This window comes from Prionailurus bengalensis, chromosome A1, assembly GCF_016509475.1.
Source record: "Prionailurus bengalensis isolate Pbe53 chromosome A1, Fcat_Pben_1.1_paternal_pri, whole genome shotgun sequence".
In the NCBI taxonomy this organism is placed as follows: Eukaryota; Metazoa; Chordata; class Mammalia; order Carnivora; family Felidae; genus Prionailurus; species Prionailurus bengalensis.
Genome location: NC_057343.1, coordinates 111,688,591 through 111,711,693, shown reverse-complemented (window position 1 = coordinate 111,711,693; position 23,103 = coordinate 111,688,591). Strand labels below are relative to the sequence as shown.

General features: G+C 34.7%; 1 protein-coding gene across 3 annotated transcripts in view; it reads left to right on the top strand.

The window, feature by feature from the left end:
• CDKL3 (cyclin dependent kinase like 3) overlaps window positions 1-23,103 on the top strand; it is a 101,826-nt gene that overhangs the window by 23,415 nt on the left and 55,308 nt on the right. For 2 of the 3 annotated variants that reach the window (XR_006298377.1, XR_006298378.1), the window contains exons 5-10: window positions 5,739-5,851; window positions 7,688-7,827; window positions 13,161-13,249; window positions 15,216-15,369; window positions 15,484-15,807; window positions 18,656-18,818. Coding sequence is in view for 1 of the 3 variants with exons in the window: in XM_043587908.1 (XP_043443843.1) it covers window positions 5,739-5,851; window positions 7,688-7,827; window positions 13,161-13,249; window positions 15,216-15,369; window positions 15,484-15,807; window positions 18,656-18,818; window positions 22,321-22,340 (1,003 nt within the window). In the remaining 2 variants the exon portion in view is untranslated. Of the gene's footprint in view, window positions 1-5,738; window positions 5,852-7,687; window positions 7,828-13,160; window positions 13,250-15,215; window positions 15,370-15,483; window positions 15,808-18,655; window positions 18,819-22,320; window positions 22,830-23,103 lie in introns of those variants that run through there. The other variant, XM_043587908.1, reaches the window with a different exon arrangement.

Below are 23,103 nucleotides of genomic sequence, written 5' to 3'. Positions count from 1 at the left end.
ATTAAACAATTTTATTTCCTCAATGACTCTGTGATAACGTGCTGCTGTTATCATCCCCATTTTGTTTTATTTTTTAAAATTTTTATAAATGATAATATGGATATTTTATTTAAAATATTTTTTATTTGACTATAGTTGAAGGGCATCTGGCTAGGTCAGGCTGTAGACCATGTGACTTTTGATCCCAGGGTTGTGAGTTCCAGTCCCGTGTTGTGTGTAGACATTACTTAAAATAAAATCTTAAAAAAAAAAAAAAGAAAGAAAATAGTTGACACACAATACTACATTAGTTTGAGGTGTACAATACAACAATTCAGTATCTGTTTACATTATGCTATGCTCAGTACAAATGTAACTACCATTTGTCACCTTAAAATACTACCATAATATCTATTGACTATATTCCTTATGTTGTGCCTTTTATTCCTGTGACTTAATCATTTTGTAACTGGAAGTCTGTATCTCCTACTACCCTTCACCCATTTTGCCCATCCTCCTCATCATCCCCATTTAAAACAAAAGGATATAAAACACAGGTAAACTAACTGGCCCAAGGTCATTCCTGAGTACCTTTTCTTTAAAAAAATTTTGTTTTAATGTTTATTTATTTTTGAGAGAGAGAGAGAGACAGAGCACAGCTGCGGAAGGGCAGAGAGAGAGGAAGACACAGAATCTGAAGCAGGCTCTAGGCTCTGAGCTGTCAGCACAGAGCCTGACATGGGGCTCATACTCACAAACTGTGAGATCATGACCTGAGCCGAAGTCGGACACTTAACCGACTGAGCCACCCAGGCACCCCTAAGTACCTTTTCAACTATACTTCCCACTGATCCCTACGTACACCATCTCTGTGCCTCAGTTACTTTATCTGTATAATGGAAATAATAATAGGACAAGCTTCATAGGTTTGTGGTGAGAATCAAATGACTAAATGAATGAAAAAGATTAAAATATAATAAATACTCAATAAGTGAAGCCCCATAAGATCTGTGTCCCAGTTTTACCCTCTCTTCATGATATCTTAAATTCCTTTTCTCATGCACCTGCTATTCCTAACCCTTGCCCCCAAATCATATCCCCTTCTAAATCTTCTTGTTCATTGTGTGTAAATTTTGTGCCAGTTAATACTAATATGATCTAGTTCTAGCTTTTTTTAAAAAAATGCTTCCTGGGGCGCCTGGGTGGCTCAGTTGGTTAAGCGTCCGACTTCGACTCAGGTCACGATCTCGAGGTCCGTGAGGTTGAGCCCCACGTCGGGCTCTGGGCTGATAGCTCAGAGCCTGGAGCCTGGTTCGGATTCTGTGCCTCCCTCTCTCTCTGCCCCTCCCCCGTTCATGCTCTGTCTCTCTCTGTCTCAAAAATAACTAAACGTTAAAAAAAAATTAAAAAAAAAATGCTTCCTGCTGAAAGATAAGTTCCTTGAGAACAGGTATAATCTCTTGTATTCCACAGAGCCAAAATTGGTGACTTGTACGTGGTAAATTTGGCTTCTATGGGACTTCACATTATGTCTGAAATAAATTTACTAGTGCATCTTTAAAAAAAAATCGTTTTATTGTGAAACAACACAGAGATACAAAAAATCCAGCACAACAAATGTACAGTCTTAGCAGCAGATCAAAAAATAGAATTTTGGAGTTAAGGGTTGGTTGAAATAGGTGAAGGGGATTAAGAAACACTTACAATAAGCAATGAGTAGTGTATAGTGTATAGGATTGTTGAATCACATTATACACTTGAAACTAATATATATTAATTACACTTGAATAAAAAAATAGAATTTTTCTGCCCCCCTGAAGGCCCTCCATGTTCCCTGTTCCAATTTTATCACTCTCCCTTATCCCAAAAGTAACCATCTTGTTGATTTTTATTATATTCAGTTCCTCGTATTTCTTTACAGTTTTATCTACTTCCATAAGTGCATCTACTTAGTTTAATCTACACTTTTGTTACAACAATTTTTTTGAGATATGAGTCACATACCATAAAACTCACCCATTTAAATTGTACAGTTCAGGGGCACCTTGGGTGGCTCAGTTGGTTAAGCGTCTGACTTCAGATCAGGTCATGATCTCACAGTCCTGAGTTCAAGTTCCACATCGGGCTCTGTGCTGACAGCTTGGAGCCTGGAGACTGCTTTGGATTCTGTGTCTCCCTCTCTCTTTGCCCCCCACCCCCTCCCCCCCGGTCATGCTATATCTCTCTTTCTCAAAAATAATAAAAAACATTTTAAAAATCTTAAAAAAAACACTCATCACCTAACCCAAGATCATCTAGATTTTTTCCTATATTATTGTCTAGAAGTTTTATAGTTTTGTATATAATTTTTATATCTGTGATCCATTCTGAGTTAATTTTTGTGAAAATGTTAAGATCTGTGTCTAGCTTCTTTTTTCCCCCCATATATAGATGTCTAGTTGTTCTAGTATCATTTGTTGAAGATTTTCCTTTCTCTACTGGATTGTCCTTTCTCCTTTGTCAGTTTAAATCGTCTTTTCTCCTCTGTCAAAGTTTAGTTATTCTTGTGAGTCTAGTTCTGGACTCTATTCTGTTCTCTTCATCTGTTTATTCTTTCACCAATACCAGTGTCTTGATTATTGTAGCTTTATAATATGTCTTGAAGTTAAGGGGTATCTTTCCTCTGACTTTGTTCTTCTTCAACATTGTGTTGGCTCTTCTGGTCTCTTGCCTTACCATATTGTTAAAAACCAAAATTCAGCTGAGTAAAAGTTAAAGATCTTAATGGCTCGGAGTGCCTGGGTGGCTCAGTCGGTTGAGCATCTGACTTTGGCTCAGGTCATGATATCACCGCTTGTGGGTTCAAGCCCTGCGTCAGGCTCTGTGCTGATAGCTCAGAGCCTGGAGCCTGCTTTGGATTCTGGGTCCCGCTCTCTCTGTGCCCCTCCCTCACTCATACTCTCTCTCTCTCTCTCTCTCTCTCTCTCTCTCTCTCTCTCAAGAATAAATTTTAAAAAAACATTAAAAAAATTTCAATGGCTCTATTCAACGATTTGTGAATCAGGCAGCATTCCATCTAGCAGATAGAAAGGCACACCAAAGGGCTGTACAAAATAGAAAGACTTACATAGGCAAAAGAGGGCAAGGCAAGGAAGTTACTAGTAAAGAATAGATTATTTTTCACCTTCCTTTAGAGAATGGCAGGGTTCTGTCTGGCAGAAACTCAGGCAGCATTCAGGAGTGCTGATCAGGTAATTCCAAACTGACTAGTTTAATATCCCATTTCTGGGATAAGTTGAAGCAAATTAAGTTAAGTATTAAGCTTCAGTTTGGTGATGTGGGCTTAGCACAAGTGACTCAATTTTGAGCATGGTGTCTCTTTTTAAACTATGTATAAACAATATAAATTTAAATATTAGTTAAATTTTTAAAATATTTATTTATTTTTGAGAAAGAGAGAGAGAGACAGAGAACACGCATGCGTGAGTGGCAGAGGGGCAGAGAGAGAGGGAGACAGAATCCAAAGCAGGCTTCAGTCTCTGAGCTGTCAGCACAGAGCCCAACATGGGGCTCGAACTCACGAACCACGAGATAATGACCTGAGCTGAAGTTGGAGGCTCAACTGACTGAGCCACCCAAGTATCCCAACAATATAAACTTTAGAATCAGTTTGTTGGTATCCAAATTGGATTTTGACTGGGATTGCACCGAATCTATAGATCAAGTTGGGAAGAACTGAAATTTTGACAATATTGAGTCTTCCTATTCATGAATATACAATATTTCTCCATTTATATAGATCTTCCAGGATTTCTTTACTGAATTTTGCTTTTTTCACTTGAGAGTTTATCTTGGAGATCACTTAAAAATTTTTTTAAAAATATTTATTTATTTATCTGTTCACCCAGCATGGGGCTCGAAGTCATGACCCTGAGAGGAAGAGTTGCATGCTCTTTCCCCTGAGCCACTCAGGGGCCCCTCCTGGAGATCACTTTATTTTTGTTTAATTTTTATTAAAAATTTTTAAAAAATATTCATTTTGAGAGCGAGCGAGCGAGCAAGCATATGAGCAGGGGGAAGGGCAGAGAGAGGAGAGAGAATCCCAAGCAGTGGCTCAGGGCTTGATTCCATGAATTGTGAGATCATGACCTAAGCTGAAATATATAGTCGGATGCTTAACTGACTGAGCCACCCAGGCACCCCAGAATCACTTTATATTATCACATACCTTATCTTTTTAAACAGGTGAATAATATTTTGTTGTGTATTATACAAAATTTTACATAGCCTTTCTTCTGTTGATGGATGTTTAGGTTGTTTCCATTTTTTTTTCTACCACAAATAGTGCTTATTATTTATCTTTTATCATTTATCTTTGTGTTCAAGGGTGGGCAGATCTTTGTATAAATTCCTAGGAATAAAGTTGGTCAAAAGTATGTACATTTTTTTTCCTTTTTTTGAGAAGGGGAGAGAGAGAGAGAGAATGAGCAGGAGTTGTGGGGGGGTGGGTAGAAGGAGAATGAGAATCTCAAGTAGACTCCATGCCCAGTGCAGAGCTCAATGCAGGGCTTCATCTCACAACCATGCAATCAAGACCTGAGCCAAAATTGAGAGTGAGTTGCTTAACCAGCTGAGCCACCCAGGTGCCCCAAAAGTATGTGCATTTTTTATTTTGATAACTTTTGCCAATTTTCCCTTCAAATAAGTATAGTTTACACTCCCAAATGGGAGTGTACATGGGAGTATTCATTTTCCATAGCTTCACCGATACAGCAGTTACTGAATCTTATAATTTTTATCAATTGGATTAGAGAAAGATATATCTTACTGTAGTGTTTTTTTAAAAATTTTTATTATTATTATTATTTTAGTTTTGAGACAGAGAGAGAGACAGAGCATGAGTGGAGGAGGGGCAGAGCAAGAGAGGGAGACACAGAATCCAAAGCAGGCTCCAGGCTCTGAACTGTCAGCACAGAGCCTGATGCAGGGCTCGAACTCACAGACCACGAGATCATGACCTGAGCTGAAGTCAGACACTTAGCCAACTGAGCCACCCAGGCACCCCCTCACTGTAGTGTTTATATTTCTTCTGAATATGAGATAGGGCTGCTTTTTATCTGTTTAAAAGTCTTAGTAATATAAACTATCTTTTAAAAACTGGTTATGTCAGGGGCGCCTGGGTGGCTCAGTTGGTTAAATGTCCAACTCTTAATCTTAGCTCAGGTCATGACACTTTGTGGGATGGAGCCCCTAGCCCCTGCTTGGGATTCTCTCTCTGTCTCTGCCCCCTCCCCCTGCTTGCACTCACTTGCTCTAAATAAATAAGTAAACTTAAAAGAAAAACTGATTAATGGGAAAATGTTGGAATTATGAATGACTCACAACACCTTAAGATAAGTAAATGTAAATGGTAAAATATTTAAGATTTTTTATATTCCTTAAAAAACAAGATGATTTTGGTATTCAATTATTCTAATTAATAAGCCATTTATCATAATGTCCTTATATAAGTATTTGAAACAATTTTAGAATTATAGTTACTTTTCATCTGGACTACTACATGGCTTCTCATGTGATTTAAATATAATCTATTTAATATTGTTAATAAAATGTGATAATGTTTATATATATCCTAAAGTTGGGTTACGATACTAAGGTGAAAATTTATAAGTGATACCACTTAACTATTCTTTTTTCTTTGGCTGCAACTTTATTTAAAAATTTTTTTAGAAAAGGTATGTATTTCTCCATGAAAAAGCAATTTATTCTTGTTGTTTCAGACCTGTAGATATCTGGGCTTTAGGTTGTATGATCATTGAGATGGCCACTGGAAATCCCTATCTTCCTAGCAGCTCTGATTTGGATTTACTTCATAAAATTGTTTTAAAAGTAGGTAGGTACTACTGAAATATACTGTTAAATGCCTGAAATAGATATTGCCAGATCATGTCTGCTTGATATTCAGATTCAGTTTTTTCTTTATAAGAACAGGGAAGCATATTGTTTTGGTAGATGGCAGCAAGTGGAAGCCTTGGGCTGATAAAGAAAGTAGAAAATTCTCTGTTTTTGTAAATAATATTTTCTTTGCTAGGATGTAAATAGCTAAGACATTTGCTAATGATTGATAGTAAGAAAAATAGTACAGTAGGAAACTACTTCAAATTGTCTGAAAGTTGTTCTAAAGTTTTGGCTTCTACAAATATTTGCATCTCTGAAAGAGGACTTTTAAATAATAGAGTTGATTTAGATGTCTTTTTTTTTTTTAATTTTTTTTTTCAACGTTTTTTATTTATTTTTGGGACAGAGAGAGACAGAGCATGAACGGGGGAGGGGCAGAGAGAGAGGGAGACACAGAATCGGAAACAGGCTCCGGGCTCCAAGCCATCAGCCCAGAGCCCGACGCGGGGCTCGAACTCACGGACCGCGAGATCGTGACCTGGCTGAAGTCGGACGCTTAACCGACTGCGCCACCCAGGCGCCCCTAGATGTCCTTTAAAGTAGTTGGAGATAGAAAGTTACTGAGATTTTTTTTTTTTTTAGCCACAATAAATAACCAGGTACCTAAATAACTTATTCAAAAATACATTTGCTGAGGGGTGCCTGGGTGGCTCAGTTGGTTAAGCGTCCGACTTCAGCTCAGGTCATGATCTCACAATTTGTGAGTTCAAGCCCTTTGGTGGGCTCTGTGCCTGATGGCTCAGAACTTGGAGCCTGCTTCAGATTCTGTGTCTTTCTCTCTCTCTGTCCTTCCCCTGCTTGCACTCTGTCTCTGCCTCTCTCTCAAAAATAAATAAACATTAAATTTTTATTAAATTAAAAAAGTAATTAAAAATACACTTGATGAGAGCTGAATTATGATGATCTGCCTTGACTATCCAAACATTTTGATGGTTAGCCTTGCTCATGGAGTTTCAGTGATTTGTTTTTTTATATATTTCTGAATGAGGAGTTTGAGGAGCCCCTTTTGTGGTAGAGAGGCTATACATAAACATGTAATTACAGATCATGAAGAAGATACTGTGAGCAACCATAAAAATAATGAAATCTGGATAAATATTAATTAAAGATTTAGTTCAGAGTCTTAGAGCATCATACTTTTTTGGGTCATCTTTAAAGTTCTAGTTATTAGATTAATGTTAGAAAAAAACCCTAGAGATGATAGGATTACTTTTGTCCTTTTACAGATAAGGAAACTGAAGCATAGAAAGGAAAGAGATTTGCCCAAGTGCACAGCCCTATTTATAGCAAAACTGGCGCTAGAACTTAGCTTTCTCCACTGCTGTTTATGGTTCTTTCCATTCTACTACTACTCCATAGCCTTGTTTCTTCTTTGCAATATTGCTATTTCTAAATAATTTAGATATTTTAGCTGTTTTGAGTAAGGCTTTGCTGACGAACACTTGTTAGTTAAGCTATTTAGATGCCCATATGGAAATATGTAAAAGTTTGCGCTTTTCTTGATAACATCGTATATTATGTCTTATAATTTGGGAAATGAAAACGAACCTGGTGGTTTTAAATTTTCTACTGCTTACCTGCTATCAACAGATTACTGGGGAAACTTATGAACTTTTACTCTGTATTCAGATAGTGCTTTCTTCAACCTTAAAAAATTAACATAATTGTTATTCTCCCTTTTTAGTAATTTAATGCAAGTCACATAGCAATTTATTTTGATTTTAGATTAATTTCCTTGTTTTCTTATATTCATATTTTTTTTTCTTTCCAGGCAATTTGACACCTCATTTACAGAATATCTTTTCCAAGAGTACCATTTTTGCTGGGGTGGTCCTTCCTCAAGTTCAACACCCCAAAAATGCAAGAAAAAAATACCCAAAGCTAAATGGATTGTTGGCAGATATAGTTCATGTAGGTTAAGAATTAAGGACATATTTTGTGGAAATTTGCATAAATTATAATACAGTTTTAGGATATTACTTTAATGAAATTCCAAAAGGATTCGTAATGTTAACTGTTAACAGTTACTATATTCCTCTGTCTTTATGTCTTTAGTCCAGAGAAATTAAAATTCATAGACTATAAAACTGAAAGCTCCCTAGGATAATCCTGTCCATTATTTTTAGTTTATCCCAATTTTAATGATAATTCAGGATAAACTGGAAAAATTCAAAAGACTTGCAGTGTTTATCACCACCTTTTAACAGCCAGTCTACCCAAGTTAGGGATCTGTTCCTTGTACACTGGTATCGTAAGATATCTACAAGGCATTGGCAGCTGCAGTTTTAATTTTATAAATTCACCCTGAATTTGAAGAAAACAAAAACATCATACTGTATAGCACTTTCTAATTATTTTAAAATTTAAATTTTATTTTAAACTCGGTAATAAATATGCCAATATACTCAGTACTAAATTCAAAAAGTTAGAGAATTTACTGTGGAAAGTTAAATCTGCTTCTGTTTATTTTTTCTATCCAGCCAATTTCCTTTCCCAGGTCAAGTGAAGTATCTTATTTCTGATGTATAGCCCTTTAAAAAAAGTGGTTACCTAAATTTCAAAGTAAATATGGTGTAGTGTTTATCAGAAGGGGCTCTGGAATCACATAGACTAAAACTCAGCTGTGTCACTAATTAGCTCTGTAACCTTGGGAAAGTCACTTAATCTCTGTGCCCCAGTTTACTGGGCTATAAAACAGCTTTAACAGTCTTCATTTTCTGGGGCTGCAGAATTAAATGAGGTAATGGTGAAAATGTTCTGAGCACAGGGCCTTTGATAAACTATCAACAAATGTTAATATTAATTGTTGCTTTTGCTATTTAGGTAAACTTACTAACCGTATGATATGTAACATCTAAAGACTATTTTTAAAGGAAAAAATGATTTCATTGGTATCTGGAGAGAACTAGAATTTCGTAAGAATCAGATTTATTTACTACATTTTCAATTGAATTTATTTTATATATCATAGTTTTAATTCTACAAAGAATACGTAATGATTATAGAAAAAGTAGAAAATACATGATAAACAAAAAGGAGAAGTTAAGGTTTTCCCACAATCTGGAAAAATTACTGTTGATATTTTGATTTACATACTTCTAGGCTTTTGTCAACCAAATACATGCATAGAAATTTATGCTTTTTAAAAGATTTCATACTTCACACAGTGTTGTGTGACCTGTTTGTTATGTAACCATCTCAGTAAATATGGAACTATATCATAATTTTCAATGGTTACATGGTATTCCACTGTATGACTATAATATAGTTTGTTTAACTGATCCTACAATTTTGAACATTTGTTTTCAGGTTTTCTCTGTCACTATTGGTAACGATGCTTTAGTGAATGTCTTTTATTGAATTAATTAATTAATTAATTTTGAAATCTTTATTTATTTTGAGAGCAAGAAAGTATGAGCAGGGGAGAGGCAGAGAGAGGGAGAGAAAGAAACCCAAGCGGGCTTCCCACCATCAGCACAGAGCCCAGTGTGGGGCTGGATTTCCCTGAAACCATGAGATCATAACTTGAGCCAAAATTAACAGTCAGATGCTCACGTGACTAAGCCACCCAGGCAGCCTAGTGAACATCTTTTAAATATGTCTTTTTGAACTTATTTTATTATTTTTTAGGATAAATTCCTAGAATTATGATTAGCGGGCCACAGGGTTTACACTTTTTCAGAATTAAAAAAAAAAATTTTTTTTAATGTTTATTTTTGAGGGAGAGACTCAGAGACAGAGCATGAGTGGGGGGGGGGGTGGTGGGGGGGGACAGAGAGAGAAGGAGACACAGAATCCAAAGCAGGCTCCAGGCTCTGAGCTGTCAGCACAGAGCCTGATGTAGGGCTCGAATCCATGAAACGTGAGATCATGACCCGAGCTGAGATCGGCTGCTTAACCGACTGAGCCACCCAAGCGCCCCATTTTTCAGAAGTTTTGATATATTGTTCTATATTTTCCCCCAGAAAGGTTTTACTGATTTATACTCAAGTACTCCCAAGCAGCATTGGATATAAATTCCCACTCTCAATCTAACATTGGATATTACAGTTTTAAAAATATTTGCCTATTTTTTATTGTTTAAAAAATGTTTATTTATTATTTTAAGAGAGAGAGAGAGCATGAGCAGGGGAGGGGCAAAGAGAGAGGGAGAGAGAATCTTAAGCAGGTTCCATACCCAGTGTGGAGCCTGACATGGGGCTCGATCCCACAACCCTGGGATCATGACCTGAACCAAAATCAAGAGTCTGATGCTCGACTGACTGAGACACCCACATTCTCCTATTTGCCTATTTTTCAAAAGTAACACCTATACTCAATGTGGCGCTCAAACTCATAACCTCAAGATCAGGGGTCACATACTCCACTGACTGAGCCAGCCAGGCATTACAAAATATTTGCCGATTTAATAAGTTTAAAATAGCATCTTTTTTTTAGTTGCAGTTATATGATTACAGGAAAGGTTGAATATATTACCTTTATTATTAATATAATACAATATAAATTGGCCATAATAATGAAAAATTATTAGTATATAATATATAATATAAATCTATAGAAATAATATAAACAATATTTAAGAATGATTAACTATTTGTCAGTTAGACCATCTTTTTTCATATAGATTTGTGAAGTAATAAGCATATTAGTCTTTATCATATATGTTGTAAATATTTTTCTTCAACTTGAATAATCCTGTGACTTGGTTTGCCACATTTATCATAGACAAAATACTTATACATGCTTGGGTCTTTTTCTATTTCATTGATTTCTTTCTTTAGTCTAGTGTAAGTACCAGTTTAATTGATTATTGTAACTTTATTTTTGTTTTTAATTACTCCTTCCCACTTTTATTTTATTTTAGGTTTTATTTTTAAGTAATCTCTATACTCAACATATGACTTTAACTCAGAACCCTGAGATCAAGCGTAACATGCTCCACTGACTGAGCCAGTCAGGTGCCCCGATTATTGCAACTTTAAAATACATCTTAATATTTGGGCAAAGCATGTATCATTTCCTAGATTTAAATTTTGTAAGCAACTTTATTGTGACATAATTTATATACAGTAAACTACACATACTTAAAATTTGCAATTTGATGAGTTTTGATAGGTGTATACACCTATGAAACCACCACCACAATCAAGATATCTAACATTTCCATCACCCTACAAAATGTCCTTTTGTCCTTTTACAATCTATCTTTCCCATCATTTCAGTTCCCAGACAACCTCTGAGTTGCTTTCTGTCACTGTAGATTAGTTCACATTTTCTAGAATATATATACATGGAATTACATAGTATGTACTCTTCAACTCAGCATTATGGTTTAGAGATTCATTCATGGCTTTGTGTGTATCAGTAGTTGATTCCTTTTTATTGCTGAGTAGTAGTCCATTGTATGGATCTGTAGCAATTATTAATCTATTCCCTTGTTTTGGGTTGTTTCCTATTTTTGGCTGTTACAAATAAAATTGCTATGAACATTCATGTATATGTCTTTGTGTAGATGTATAGTTTTATTCTCTTGAGTAAATATCTAAGACTGAAATGGTGGGTGGGTTTAAGGTATGTGTATGTTTGATTTTTAATGAAACTGCCAGTCTGTTTCTCAAAGTATCATATTTTACATTTTCCAAACTAGGGCATAGATTTAAATTTTCTGGTTATATTATTCAGAGAAGGACTAATTTAGTCTACCTCTAATAGGCTATGACTTGGGCAGACTTTTTAACATTTTTCTTAATAAATTTTATTGACAGATTACTGTTACACTCTAAAATAAGTATATATTTTTAACTAGTTGCAGTTTTAAGGGTATGGGTATTCCCGCATCATAAAGTGGATAATGAATTCAGTTTTGCTTTGTGACTCAATATATTTTTATTACAGTAAAAAATGCATAATATGAAATCTACCCTCTTACCAAATTTCAAAATGTATAGTATAGCTATACATTAGCTATATTCTTATTGTTGTATAGCAGATCTTTACAACTTTTTTTGTGAATCACTTTAAACATACATATTTGGACATAAATGAAAAGGTAATATTATATTCAATTACCTTGGTTTTTCTGGATTTTAATTACACTTTTATTTATTAGATCTTAGACAAATTGATTTCTCTGGGCCTCAGTCTCTTTATCTGTGCAATGGGAGTAATAATATATACCTTGTAGGGTTGTTGCTGGGATCAAATAATAGGAAAAAGCTAGGTGGAGTGTTGTGTGGCACACAGTAAACATCAATAAAAGTTACCAATTATTATTATTCTTTGCCTTTTTTAAAAGGAAGAATGAAAATTATGATGCAAATGAATTTTATTCAAATTCTGTCATTAATATTTTGGTTAAAAATATCTTCTATTTACAACCATATAAAGATTTCTTATGTTCGACTTATTTTTAAATGATTAATTTTAAAAAAAATATTTATTTATATTTGAGAGAGAGACACAGAAAGAGAGGCAGAGTATGAGCAGGGGAGGGGCAGTGAGAGAGGGAGACACAGAATTTGAAGTAGGCTCCAGGCTCTGAGCTGTCAGCACAGAGCCCAGTGAGGGACTCAAGCCCATGAGCCATGAGATCATGACCTGAGCGAAGCTGGATGCTTAACCCACTGAGCTACCCAGGCTCCTTTCAACTTATTTTTAAAACTATTACTTCTATCACCTATTTTTGTTTTGTGGGTTTTTTTTTAATCTCTATTCAGTTGAAATATTCTCAAAATAGGGTAAGAGAAAAGAGCTGTTCTTATAATGGATTATTGAAAGATTTGAGTGCTTGAAGGTTTGTGAAGTTGTATTATAGGAAGAGCACTGGATTAGGATTCAGACAATGAGTTAAAATCCTCATATGGTAAATCACTAATTATGCTTCTAGTACCGTAAAAGGGAAATAATAATCCATGAACTTTTCACCTTATGGTGCTGATAAGAGGATCAAAAAGAACAAATTAATTTCTGCTAATTGCAGCTGAAACAAACCGACTTCTGTTTTGCCTAGAATCATAGGACGTTTAACCTGTAATAATGCTTTACAAGTACAAATTTCTTAGGGAAATAAATGGTCAGAACTCACTGTCAGAAATTTCTAAGGTCTAATTCCATCTTCTTAAGAATCTTTTTAGCTCTGGGTAATTAGTTAACTTCTACATAGGTCAATTTAATTTTTACCTTATAGAGCCCTGTTAGAAACTTATTAATGTTAGAATCTTTTTTTTTTTTTTTTCATTTTCTAGGCTTGTTTACAAATTGATCCTGCTGAGAGGACATCATCAACTGATCTTTTGCATCATGAGTATTTTACTAGAGATGGATTTATAGAAAAGTAAGCATGTTGAGTGATTATGGACTTTATAGTGTTTTATATTAGGAAGTTTTAGTAGCATGAGAATTGCTGCATAGGTTAATGTTACACACACAGAAAATTCAATTTAACAAAAACTTTACTGAGTTCCTCGCTATTGACTAGGTATATGGTAGGCTCACAGGTGTTATGATGAAAATTGTAATAAAAATAATTGTAGTTAACATTCATTACAGTTACTATGTCCTAGGCAGTATGCTAAGCTCTTTACACACATTTTCAATGGCAATCATAGGCCAGAAGATAGTAAATAAACAATCAGTACTGTTTAACCTTATTCCCATTTGGACCCCTGACTCAGAATAGTCTGGTTTTTCCTCTTCTGACAGCTTCTCTGATCTATATGTTATAGTTGGCATTTATTTCCCGAATGATTTTTTTCCCTCTGCTTTATTTATTCTCTATTGCAGTCCCTGTTGTCATATTCTCCCTACCAAAATAGAAATTTCTGGAATGTAGGGACCTCTAGTCCTTCTGTGTCCAACATTGTATATGTAACATATAATGACAGTGTATATTTATAAATCAGCTGTATTTCTTTAAAAGAAAACCCACTGTTTCTATTTGGGCTTTGAAAGAAGAATTTTTTCTTTAATTGCAGAGTCATTCAGTTGGTCTTTGGATGTGAGGTCAGAAAATATGGACATCATTTGAAAATGTGATGAATTTAAGATTAGGCATGGAAAGTTCCAGGAACTGCCATTGAAGATATACTATAATAGAAAAAGACAAAGAAGAGAGAATCCTTTAGAGTACTTAGAACTTGAAGCATTTTAAGAATTTTAATATAAAATAAAAAATGTAAAGAAGGTATATTGAAAATCCATTGATGAAAAAAGTGCCAGTTATTGAATTAAAAAGTTGCTTTATATCACTTCTCCATAGACCAAGTTGATTTCTCCTGGATACTTAGATACTAGGATTTTAGCATGATGGGGTGAAAGTTCTTGAATTCCAATGATCGAATTCTCAGAAAATGTTTGGAGAAGACCTTTTCCTTTGATAAATGACCTCTCCCTTTCACAGAGCCTTCTGCAATGCAAAGGAGTTTTGGCAGAAGTATGACATTTTCTTATTCAGCCAAATGAATCACACTGTTTATTTTCTTCGTCTCTTCACACTCCCCTTTACTAGACATGTGCCCTGCCCAGCCCTGTCAAGATTGGGTTGAACTAGGGAAGAATTTGCTCATGGAATGGTATTTTAAAGTTTCCACAAACTAGGGGACACCTGGCTGGCTCAGTTGGTGGAGGATGTGACTTTTGAACTTGGGGGGTGAGTTCAAGACCCAATTGTGTGTAGAGCCACTTAAAAAATAAATAAAATAAAATTTCTCCAAAGTGATAATAATAGCTGCTTCAGGGAGGGGAACTGTGCAACTCAGGGGCAGGGTAGGAAGGAGACTTTTCAATACAGCCTTTTACGTTTTGAGCCATGTGAATGGTTTTCTATTAAAAAATAAGTAACATAAAAAAATCAAACTAAAACCAAAATCATCCCCCTTCAATATTGATGTATTCTGTTACACTTTGTACTAAAAATATTTCTCTAGACTAAGATTTCAGAAACTAATTAGTTCATCTTTTAAGTACTGTTACTTTGAAGAAACACAAAAAGGACAAAATGGTTTGGGTTTTCCTTGGAAAGAATAATACATTTATGAAAATTAAAAAAATAATTTTATTGAGTAAAGTTTTCTAAAAGTTTTATATAGTAAATTCCCATGCCAAAATTTTTGGAAGATTTATCTTTACCAGGAAGCCATTTGTATTAAATAAATATTGTACCATCTCTTGGCACACATGCATTTTTAATAACTTATTTATGCTGTAGTTAGCACGTAAATTAATTGATTAACTGGTACATTAAAGATAAAATACTTTATATAAATAAAAGATTATTGGTTGATAATTGCTTGTTTTATCAGATTTATACCAGAACTGAGAGCTAAATTACTACAAGAAGCAAAAGTCAATTCATTCATAAAGCCAAAAGAGAATTCTAAAGAAAATGAACTTATGAAAGATGAAAGGAAAACAACTTCTACCAATACACTGTTAAGTACTCCAATTTTGGGAAAGGTAAAGACTATTCTCTTTCTGGCCAATATAACTGTATTATAAGTAGCACTCTAATGATAAAAATAACTGTTCTTCTGACTCAGATTTTGGATGTTTGGATATTTCCTATTCCAGGAAATGGAAAAAGAGAAAAGGCCCAAGGAGATCAAAGTCAGAGTTATTAAAGTCAAAGGAGGAAAAGGAGATATCTTAGAATCAAAAAAGACAGAGTGTGAAGGTGGACATTGTCAACAGGATGCAATTGAAAATGTTCATACTATATCTCAAGACACAAAATCTATAATCAGTGAACTACCAAACCCTGTCAATCCCGGCACTAACTCTAATGGAATGAAAAATGATCCACATGCTGGAGGTAGTATGATGATGCCACCTATCAATCTAACTAGCAGTAATTTGGTGGCTTCAAATCCCAAATCAAATCTTTCCCACTCCAAGGTGAGTTGTGACAGAAAAAGACAGAAGGAAATGAACCTAAGTGATACAACATTCCTATATAAAGGTGTTTCAAGGAATCAAGTTCATAGTGTCTGTATATAAACTGAATTTGAGGATATATTGAAATTATAATAATAGGACATTACTGAGTGTTTCTTAAGAATGCCATAGAAGAAATTAACTTTTATTACCTATATAGATGTCTAATTTTCCACTTATGCCTTTGGGGAAAACCTCACTTTTAAAAACAAGAGCCTCAGGATAATTTCTTCCCATTTGAAGAAGAAAAGGTGATATTACCTAGGTTCTGGGACTGATGTGCCTTGGTATAACAAACTAAGCATTTTTTTCTGTATCATAGCAGATTTTCTAAATGGAGGAGAATAGTTGAAAATAATCATTTATAGTCAAATAGCCTTTGAAGATCAAGTATTTGGGGAGGAAAACAACATATTGGGCCAGTTGTAGATTTAGCTACTGATACAGATTGAAAGACTGGTACCATGAGTCTGGTTAATCAAGGGCAGTGTGATGTATATAGCAAGGGTCTATTTAGTAAGGCATCAGGGATAGTTTTAAATTTAGGGAGAGGCACCTGGGTGGCTCAGTTGATTGGGTGTCCAACTCTTGATTTCGGCTCAGGTCATGATCTCAGTGTCATGGGATGGAGCCCTGCACCAATCTCCACACTGAGTGTGGAGCCTGCTTGGGATTCTCTGTCTATCTGTCTGTCTGTCTGTCTGTCTCTCTCCCCCTCTGTCCTCTCCCATGCTCCTGTTCTTTCTTTCTCTCTAAAATAAAATAATAAAAAAAACCTTTAAATTTAGGGACACTACCATGAATCTGGGTTAGGAAGGAGACTACATTCAGCATCCCAAGCCCATACTAACAGACTGGTTTGAGCTATAAGTTGTAAAGCTCAATGGCTGCAGCAGTGGGCCAGTGGACGTTTCTGTGTCAGTCCAAAGGTACAACAGTCTACAGACAGCAAGAGCCCATTTGTTCTTGAGAGGACCCCAAAACCCTAGTTGCAATAACCATGGTTGTAAGCCAGCCTTGGAAACCAAGCTCAGAAATTCAGAAACCAGTAGTTAAGAGATCCAGATTTAGAACAAATACAAGAAACCAAGTAGGCCAGCTGGAGTGAGCCCACAACATGGTTGTTACCACTGATGTCAGCCATGAGCAAGTTGTTCTCTGCTCTGTTTTCACCAACTTCTATCAATTGGCATTTACACAATGTGATTGCATTTTGTCACTCAATGTTCAAACTGTAGACTGCCATGATATCACTTCATTACTGAAGCTAAAACAGAAGTGCTTATGGGGAGTTCTAATAACTTTGCCTTCATTTTTAAATAATAGGTTGACTGAAAGAGCGAAAAAGAGACATACTTCTTCACAATCTATTGTACAGGTTATGTCTAATAGCAGGCAAGAGGATTAGGTCCCACTCAAGTAAGGCAAGAACCTAGTCATTAAAATATGGCCTCTTTTAAACTTTATCCTTGACTCCCTCCCCATTCAATCCTTTTTTCTATCTTTAGGGCTCCAACATTTTAAAAAATGTGCTTTTAGCTTTTTTTTTTTTCCCCTCCTGAGATGAAAATAGGCCATCATTTCCTTAGTGCTTTCAGTTTTTGTTAATTTTTTATAATTTGATTTCTGTATTTAATGTGTGACTTGCACAAAAAAAGTTAAGATTTTCACCCTTAAAAGTCACAAGACTTGGGGTGCCTGGCTAGCTCAGTCAGAAGAGCGTGTGACTCTTGATCCTCTGGTTCATACGTTCGAGCCCTACGTAGTGTGTAGAGATTAGCTTAAAAAAAATAGAATCTTAAAAAAAAAAGGCCAAAGACTTTTTGGTCTTTTACTGCCCCCAAAGTGTTTTTAATATCTTATTTATAGATTAAAGGCAATTACCAAATAGACACATCAAACTTTTCACTAGAAAAATATAATCAGTGGGGCACCTGGGTGGGTCAGTAGGTACGGCATCCAGCCTCAGCTCAGGTCATGATCTTGCAGTTCACGAGTTTGAGCCCCACATCAGGCTCTGTGCTGGCAGCTCAGAGCCTGGAGCCTGCTTCAGATTCTGTGTCTCCCTCTCTCTCTGCCTCTCCCCTGCTCACACACTCTCTCTCTCGCAAAAATAAATAAACATCAAAAAAAATTTTTTTAAAGAAAAATGCAATCAGTGTAGTTCATTGCCTTACTGTTTTACATAGGGAAGTAGCTTATTAAAAATTGAAGCATAATGTTATTTATAATAATAAAAAATGAAAACAACACAAATCTATCTAAGAGCAAGCAAGTCATTAAGCACATTAATATATATTCACACAGTGGCATACTACATATTACATTGTGGTAGAGTGTTCATTAACTTAGCAGATTTTTTGTCATCTGTTGCCAAATGAGTGAAAATAGGTAACACATTTCTAGAGTTCTGGGTTCTCAGGTTTTCAATGTGTCCAGAGTACATCATTTTGTAAATGGAAAATAAATTATTAATAAAATGAACTGAAGCAGTTTGTCAAAGTCAGAGTACAATGAGTAGGATTATAAATTAAAAGTTAAGATTATGCTTCTCATGATCAACACTAGTATTCTCAGATTATCGAATATATCTTTAAAAGTTTGCTTCATGAAACTTTTATTGGAATTCAATCTGTTTATGTGTTTAATGGTATTCTATTCTACTTCTTAATTATTAAATAACCTTGCAAATGTAGACCTTTTATGACTCTCTTATTACCTTCCAAATGGCTGGCAATTTTAGGCTTATGATTCAAAAAATAGTTACACATCTTTTTTAAAATTAACTCTTACTTCTTTGTTTGTTTAGAGCCAAATGGAGAAGGGTATATTTAATGAGCGAACAGGTCAAAATGACCAAATAGCAAATGGAAACAAAAGAAAGCTGAATTTTTCCAGATCTGACAGGAAGGAATTCCATTTCCCAGAACTGCCTTTCACGATACAGCCCAAGGAGATGAAAGGAATGGAAGGTACATATCTGTTGCACAGCTTTACAAATTTCCAGATGTTATCTTTTACAAGACCTTTTTTTTTGTAAGATAGCTTACATTTATAATATAATTTAGATAGAAAATAGATTGCTTTGAAAAATATTTTCAGCTGATGAGAATTTCTTTTCTCATAGTCAAATAAGAGGTAAGTCTTAAAGGAGATACTTTTAAAGAAGGATTAAGAAAACTTTAAAAGACACATTTTTCAGTAGCTCAGTATTGTTGAAATGTTCGTACAATATTTGAGGAAAGTGATTTTGGTTCCGTATATGACCTGGAGTAAATCAGTTTCCTTTGTTTCTCCATGATTTTTGCCCACATAATAGCAGGAATGATATATGTGCTTCTGGCGTCTGAAGATACAGTAGATTAAGATTTATAACATGTATTGAGCTCTTAAAATGAAACACATTTTTTTTTTTACAGAGTAAATGTTTTGTTTCTTTGAAGAACAGTGACACCTTGTGAAAAGTTATTATAATAGCAAGAATATAGTACTTGAATATAATTCAAGAGGGATTATCTGATCCACTTAATATGCAGAATTTAAAAAATAAATGTCTTCTTTTAATACCTGTAAGGCTATCTGTAAAGTGGTAAAACAAATCATTTGTGATTGGCATGTTTTACCACTATAGCTGTTGATTTATTAAGTTCCATTTTAATATATTGAGAAACTGACTCTAGTGGATATCACAATTTCCATTTGAAACTCTTAAAAAGGAAAGTAAAATTTCAAGGTAGGAATAACAAGTTGTCACTGTTGTATATATTTTTGCAAAAGTTAAACAGATAAAAGTGCTGAAAAGGGAATCAAAGAAAACAGATTCATCTAAAATACCAACTTTACATAATAAGGATCAAAAAAAACCGTTTTTTGTTTATAGTTTTAGTAAGGAGTGCTGTTTGGAACCCTTGACTTGGTATGTAAATTTAGTTATTACTAAAAGTTACATAAACATTCAAAATTCTGTAATCTTTGAACCTGAGAAACAGATTTATATTCTCTTAAAGTAACATATTAATAAAAGTTTTTAAAAGTTATTTTTTGGGGTAATTAATACTAACCCTCGTTTGAACGTTGAGTGATTAGAATATATGGTACCAGGGGAAAATATTATGTATGCTGTGTGTATTATGTAATGCTGGGCTCCTTTCTTCCTGTTTTCTCTTCAGTTTATTCTGCCATCTTTGCTTTCCACCAATAGTTCTATTTTTACAAAGATTTGTTCTCAGCTAGCTATCAGATAATATTGTTGAAATATCCCAACCCCTATCTCCCAGAGAGAGTCTTGAATTTATTTGGAAATCTTCAAGATCCTCAGTATCCAAATGTATACTCTCTAAAGGTATTCTTTTAGAAAAGGGTATGGTGCTCAGCACCCACTGAATTAAATCATAGAAATGGCCTTCTATGCTACACATTTGTAAGGTGAGCAACTTCATTAAATCAGTTTCTCATGTTATAAATAAAATTGATTATATTTTTAAATTCATGATGAAATTGGCACATACTTATTAAGGAAATTTGAAGAAATTAGCAAAATAGAGAGACTTTGAAACCATGTAAGAAGGTGTTTTCACTAAGTCTATTCAATCGCTACATCATTTGAATTAAAGAGTTATCAAATACTGTTAGATATATCTTCAAAGTGATGCTTAGGCCTTATTTTTAGCTTAGAACTTGTTAAGAACTCCACAATCCACTTTGCAGAAAAGAGATGTTTTCTAGATAGAACAAGAAAGTCACTAATGGTCACTTTTTAGTTCACTGTAGAAAGTAGTGAGGTGGCCTTAAAGTTTTAAACTTTGGTGACTTACTGATGTCGCAGCTTGTTGAGTAGCACACCCTTTGCACATTCTTCAAATGACTGACTAAATTAGTTCCCTGTTTTTGGCTCCTAGTAACGTGCTGCATGTATTTATCCCACTGTCCCATGAGAGCCTCTGGAACTAAAATTATATTCCAATGCAGGAAGAAAAGAACTCTTAATTCTTTCATTTAAAGATTTCATTTAAATAAATAGGAAGGGAAAATCCCTTCTTGCTCCTGTGGTGTAGAACGCTTAAAAGTTGACCTTCTCAAGAGTGATCTTGAAACAGTTATAGTTATTAGAGAAGTAATCAGTGATGGTTGTCGTTTATTTGTGCTGCCCATTCACAATATGTGCCCATTCATAATATGTTAATGTCAGAATTAAGAAACTAAACTTTGAATTGGTAGTTTATTATTTTAGGGCACAATAGAGTATGACATGGTTTTAAAAATGCAAGATAGGATATAGCAACTTTCTTGTTCTGTTCCTGGCTGTGCCATTGACTTGTTTTTGAATTATCTAGTCAGATCCATGTGCTTCCCAGTTGTACATTCAACTCCTTCAGGCATCTTAAATGTATGCTGAACTAGTGTACATATTGACACACACATATATCTATATATCTACATATCTATCTATCTATCTATCTATATATCAACATACATATATTGAGTAGACAACATAATCTAAGAGAAACTCTAAATTACTGCTGATGAGTTAGGCAAGAAAGAAAAGAGCCCATACAAAGGCCACCTTCAGTTCTGTTTCATGATGATCATGAAGAATACTTTGCTAAAGAGTGTCTCGTATAAAACAAACCCCAGGTGCAAAGTATAAGTACTTATCTGTGGCTATATTTCCTTAGCCAAAGACTCACCATTTCCTCAATTAAGGTCCTGTTTCTATTTACTTTTTAGAATACAGGAAATGCACAAACTGAAAGGAAGAAGAACCTGCCAGGTGTAGAGTAGAAAATGCAGCAGATGAAAATTCAGGGAATCCCAGAATCATTGTATGGTTAAAAAAAAAATCCTTTTTATTAATATTACACGCACAACAAATGCTGACTAGAGAATCCTACAGATACACCATAAATCCTGTGTAGTTATGTGTATATTCACCTAAATTTTTAAAAATTTATTAGTCTTTAAATTATTCATTTTTCTTAATTTAAACACTAAGTTATAGAAGTTGCCCGACTGGTACATTCTAATAAAACTGCAACTTACATTAAGTCAGATAATTTTATCTGATGTTGTGTTGTCTTAGTCATGTATAATCAATGGTCATTCTTAACTTTGGTTCAGAACTTTATAATTATAGAAGGAAAAGTTTCTAATTGTGTAATAAAACGAGATCCCAATGTCTAATAGCACCAAACATTTCTGAGCAAACAATTAACACTTGATAAGCATGAAATAAGATTTGGTTCCACACTAAATATTCTGGAACAGCATTTAAACATATCATGAAGGTCATTTAAGAGGATGGAAATTGAGGACAGCACTGAAGCAAATCTTTTGGCTTGACCTGCATGTTTATCATTTAGTAGCTTATATAAAAACATATTATTACATATAATTTAACGTTAATACAGTCAAGGTTTTGGCAGCATGTAATTAAGTTCTTATTTCTGGTATTACTTGCTTGGTTTCTGATTTTAGGGTGGAGATGGCCATTTTAAGGGGAAGAATTGGAAGAGGAACAGATTTTTTTCTGGTAGTGTTCTTTCTTTTAAATCTTAAAAATACAAATTGGCAAGTCTCCTCTTATTTTATGTACAATAGAAATGTAACATGAGCTATTAAGACAGCCATGCATCTTGCATTAGCATCATCCAACTTTGTTTCGTTAGCAAACCATTCACTGCTTTGTATTCTTCTAAGAATTCTGTTAGTTTAGAATTATGAAGTTACCTCTCCGCCTGCTTCTTTACTTGCCATGGTTACTGAGTTACGTAACACATCCTGTCATACGACACACACACTATACATACTCTGATATCTGCTCTTTGCTAATCACATAACCTGAAGTCTCTTTTATTTCCTAGAATGCTCAGGCTTCCTGAAGTGAGTTCTTAATGAAATATCTGACCCATTGTTTTAAAGCTCTTCTTACCCTTACATGATTAAAAGTATGTTCTTGGGGCACCTGGGTGACTCAGTCAGTTAAGCGTGCAATTTAGGCTCAGGTCATGATTTCACGGCTCATGAGTTCCAGCTCCACGTCAGTCTCTGTGCTAACAGCTCAGAGCCTGGAGCCTGCTTCGGATTCTGTCTCCCTCTCTCTCTACCCCTCCTCCGCTCATGCTCTGTCTCTGTCTCTCAAAAATAAATAAACATTAAAAAAAATTTTTAAAAAGTATGTTCTTAGCTGTAAAAGCATTTAAAATATTTATAAAATATCTGAAGATTGTATGATATTCAAGTGTTATTTAAATTCTTTTA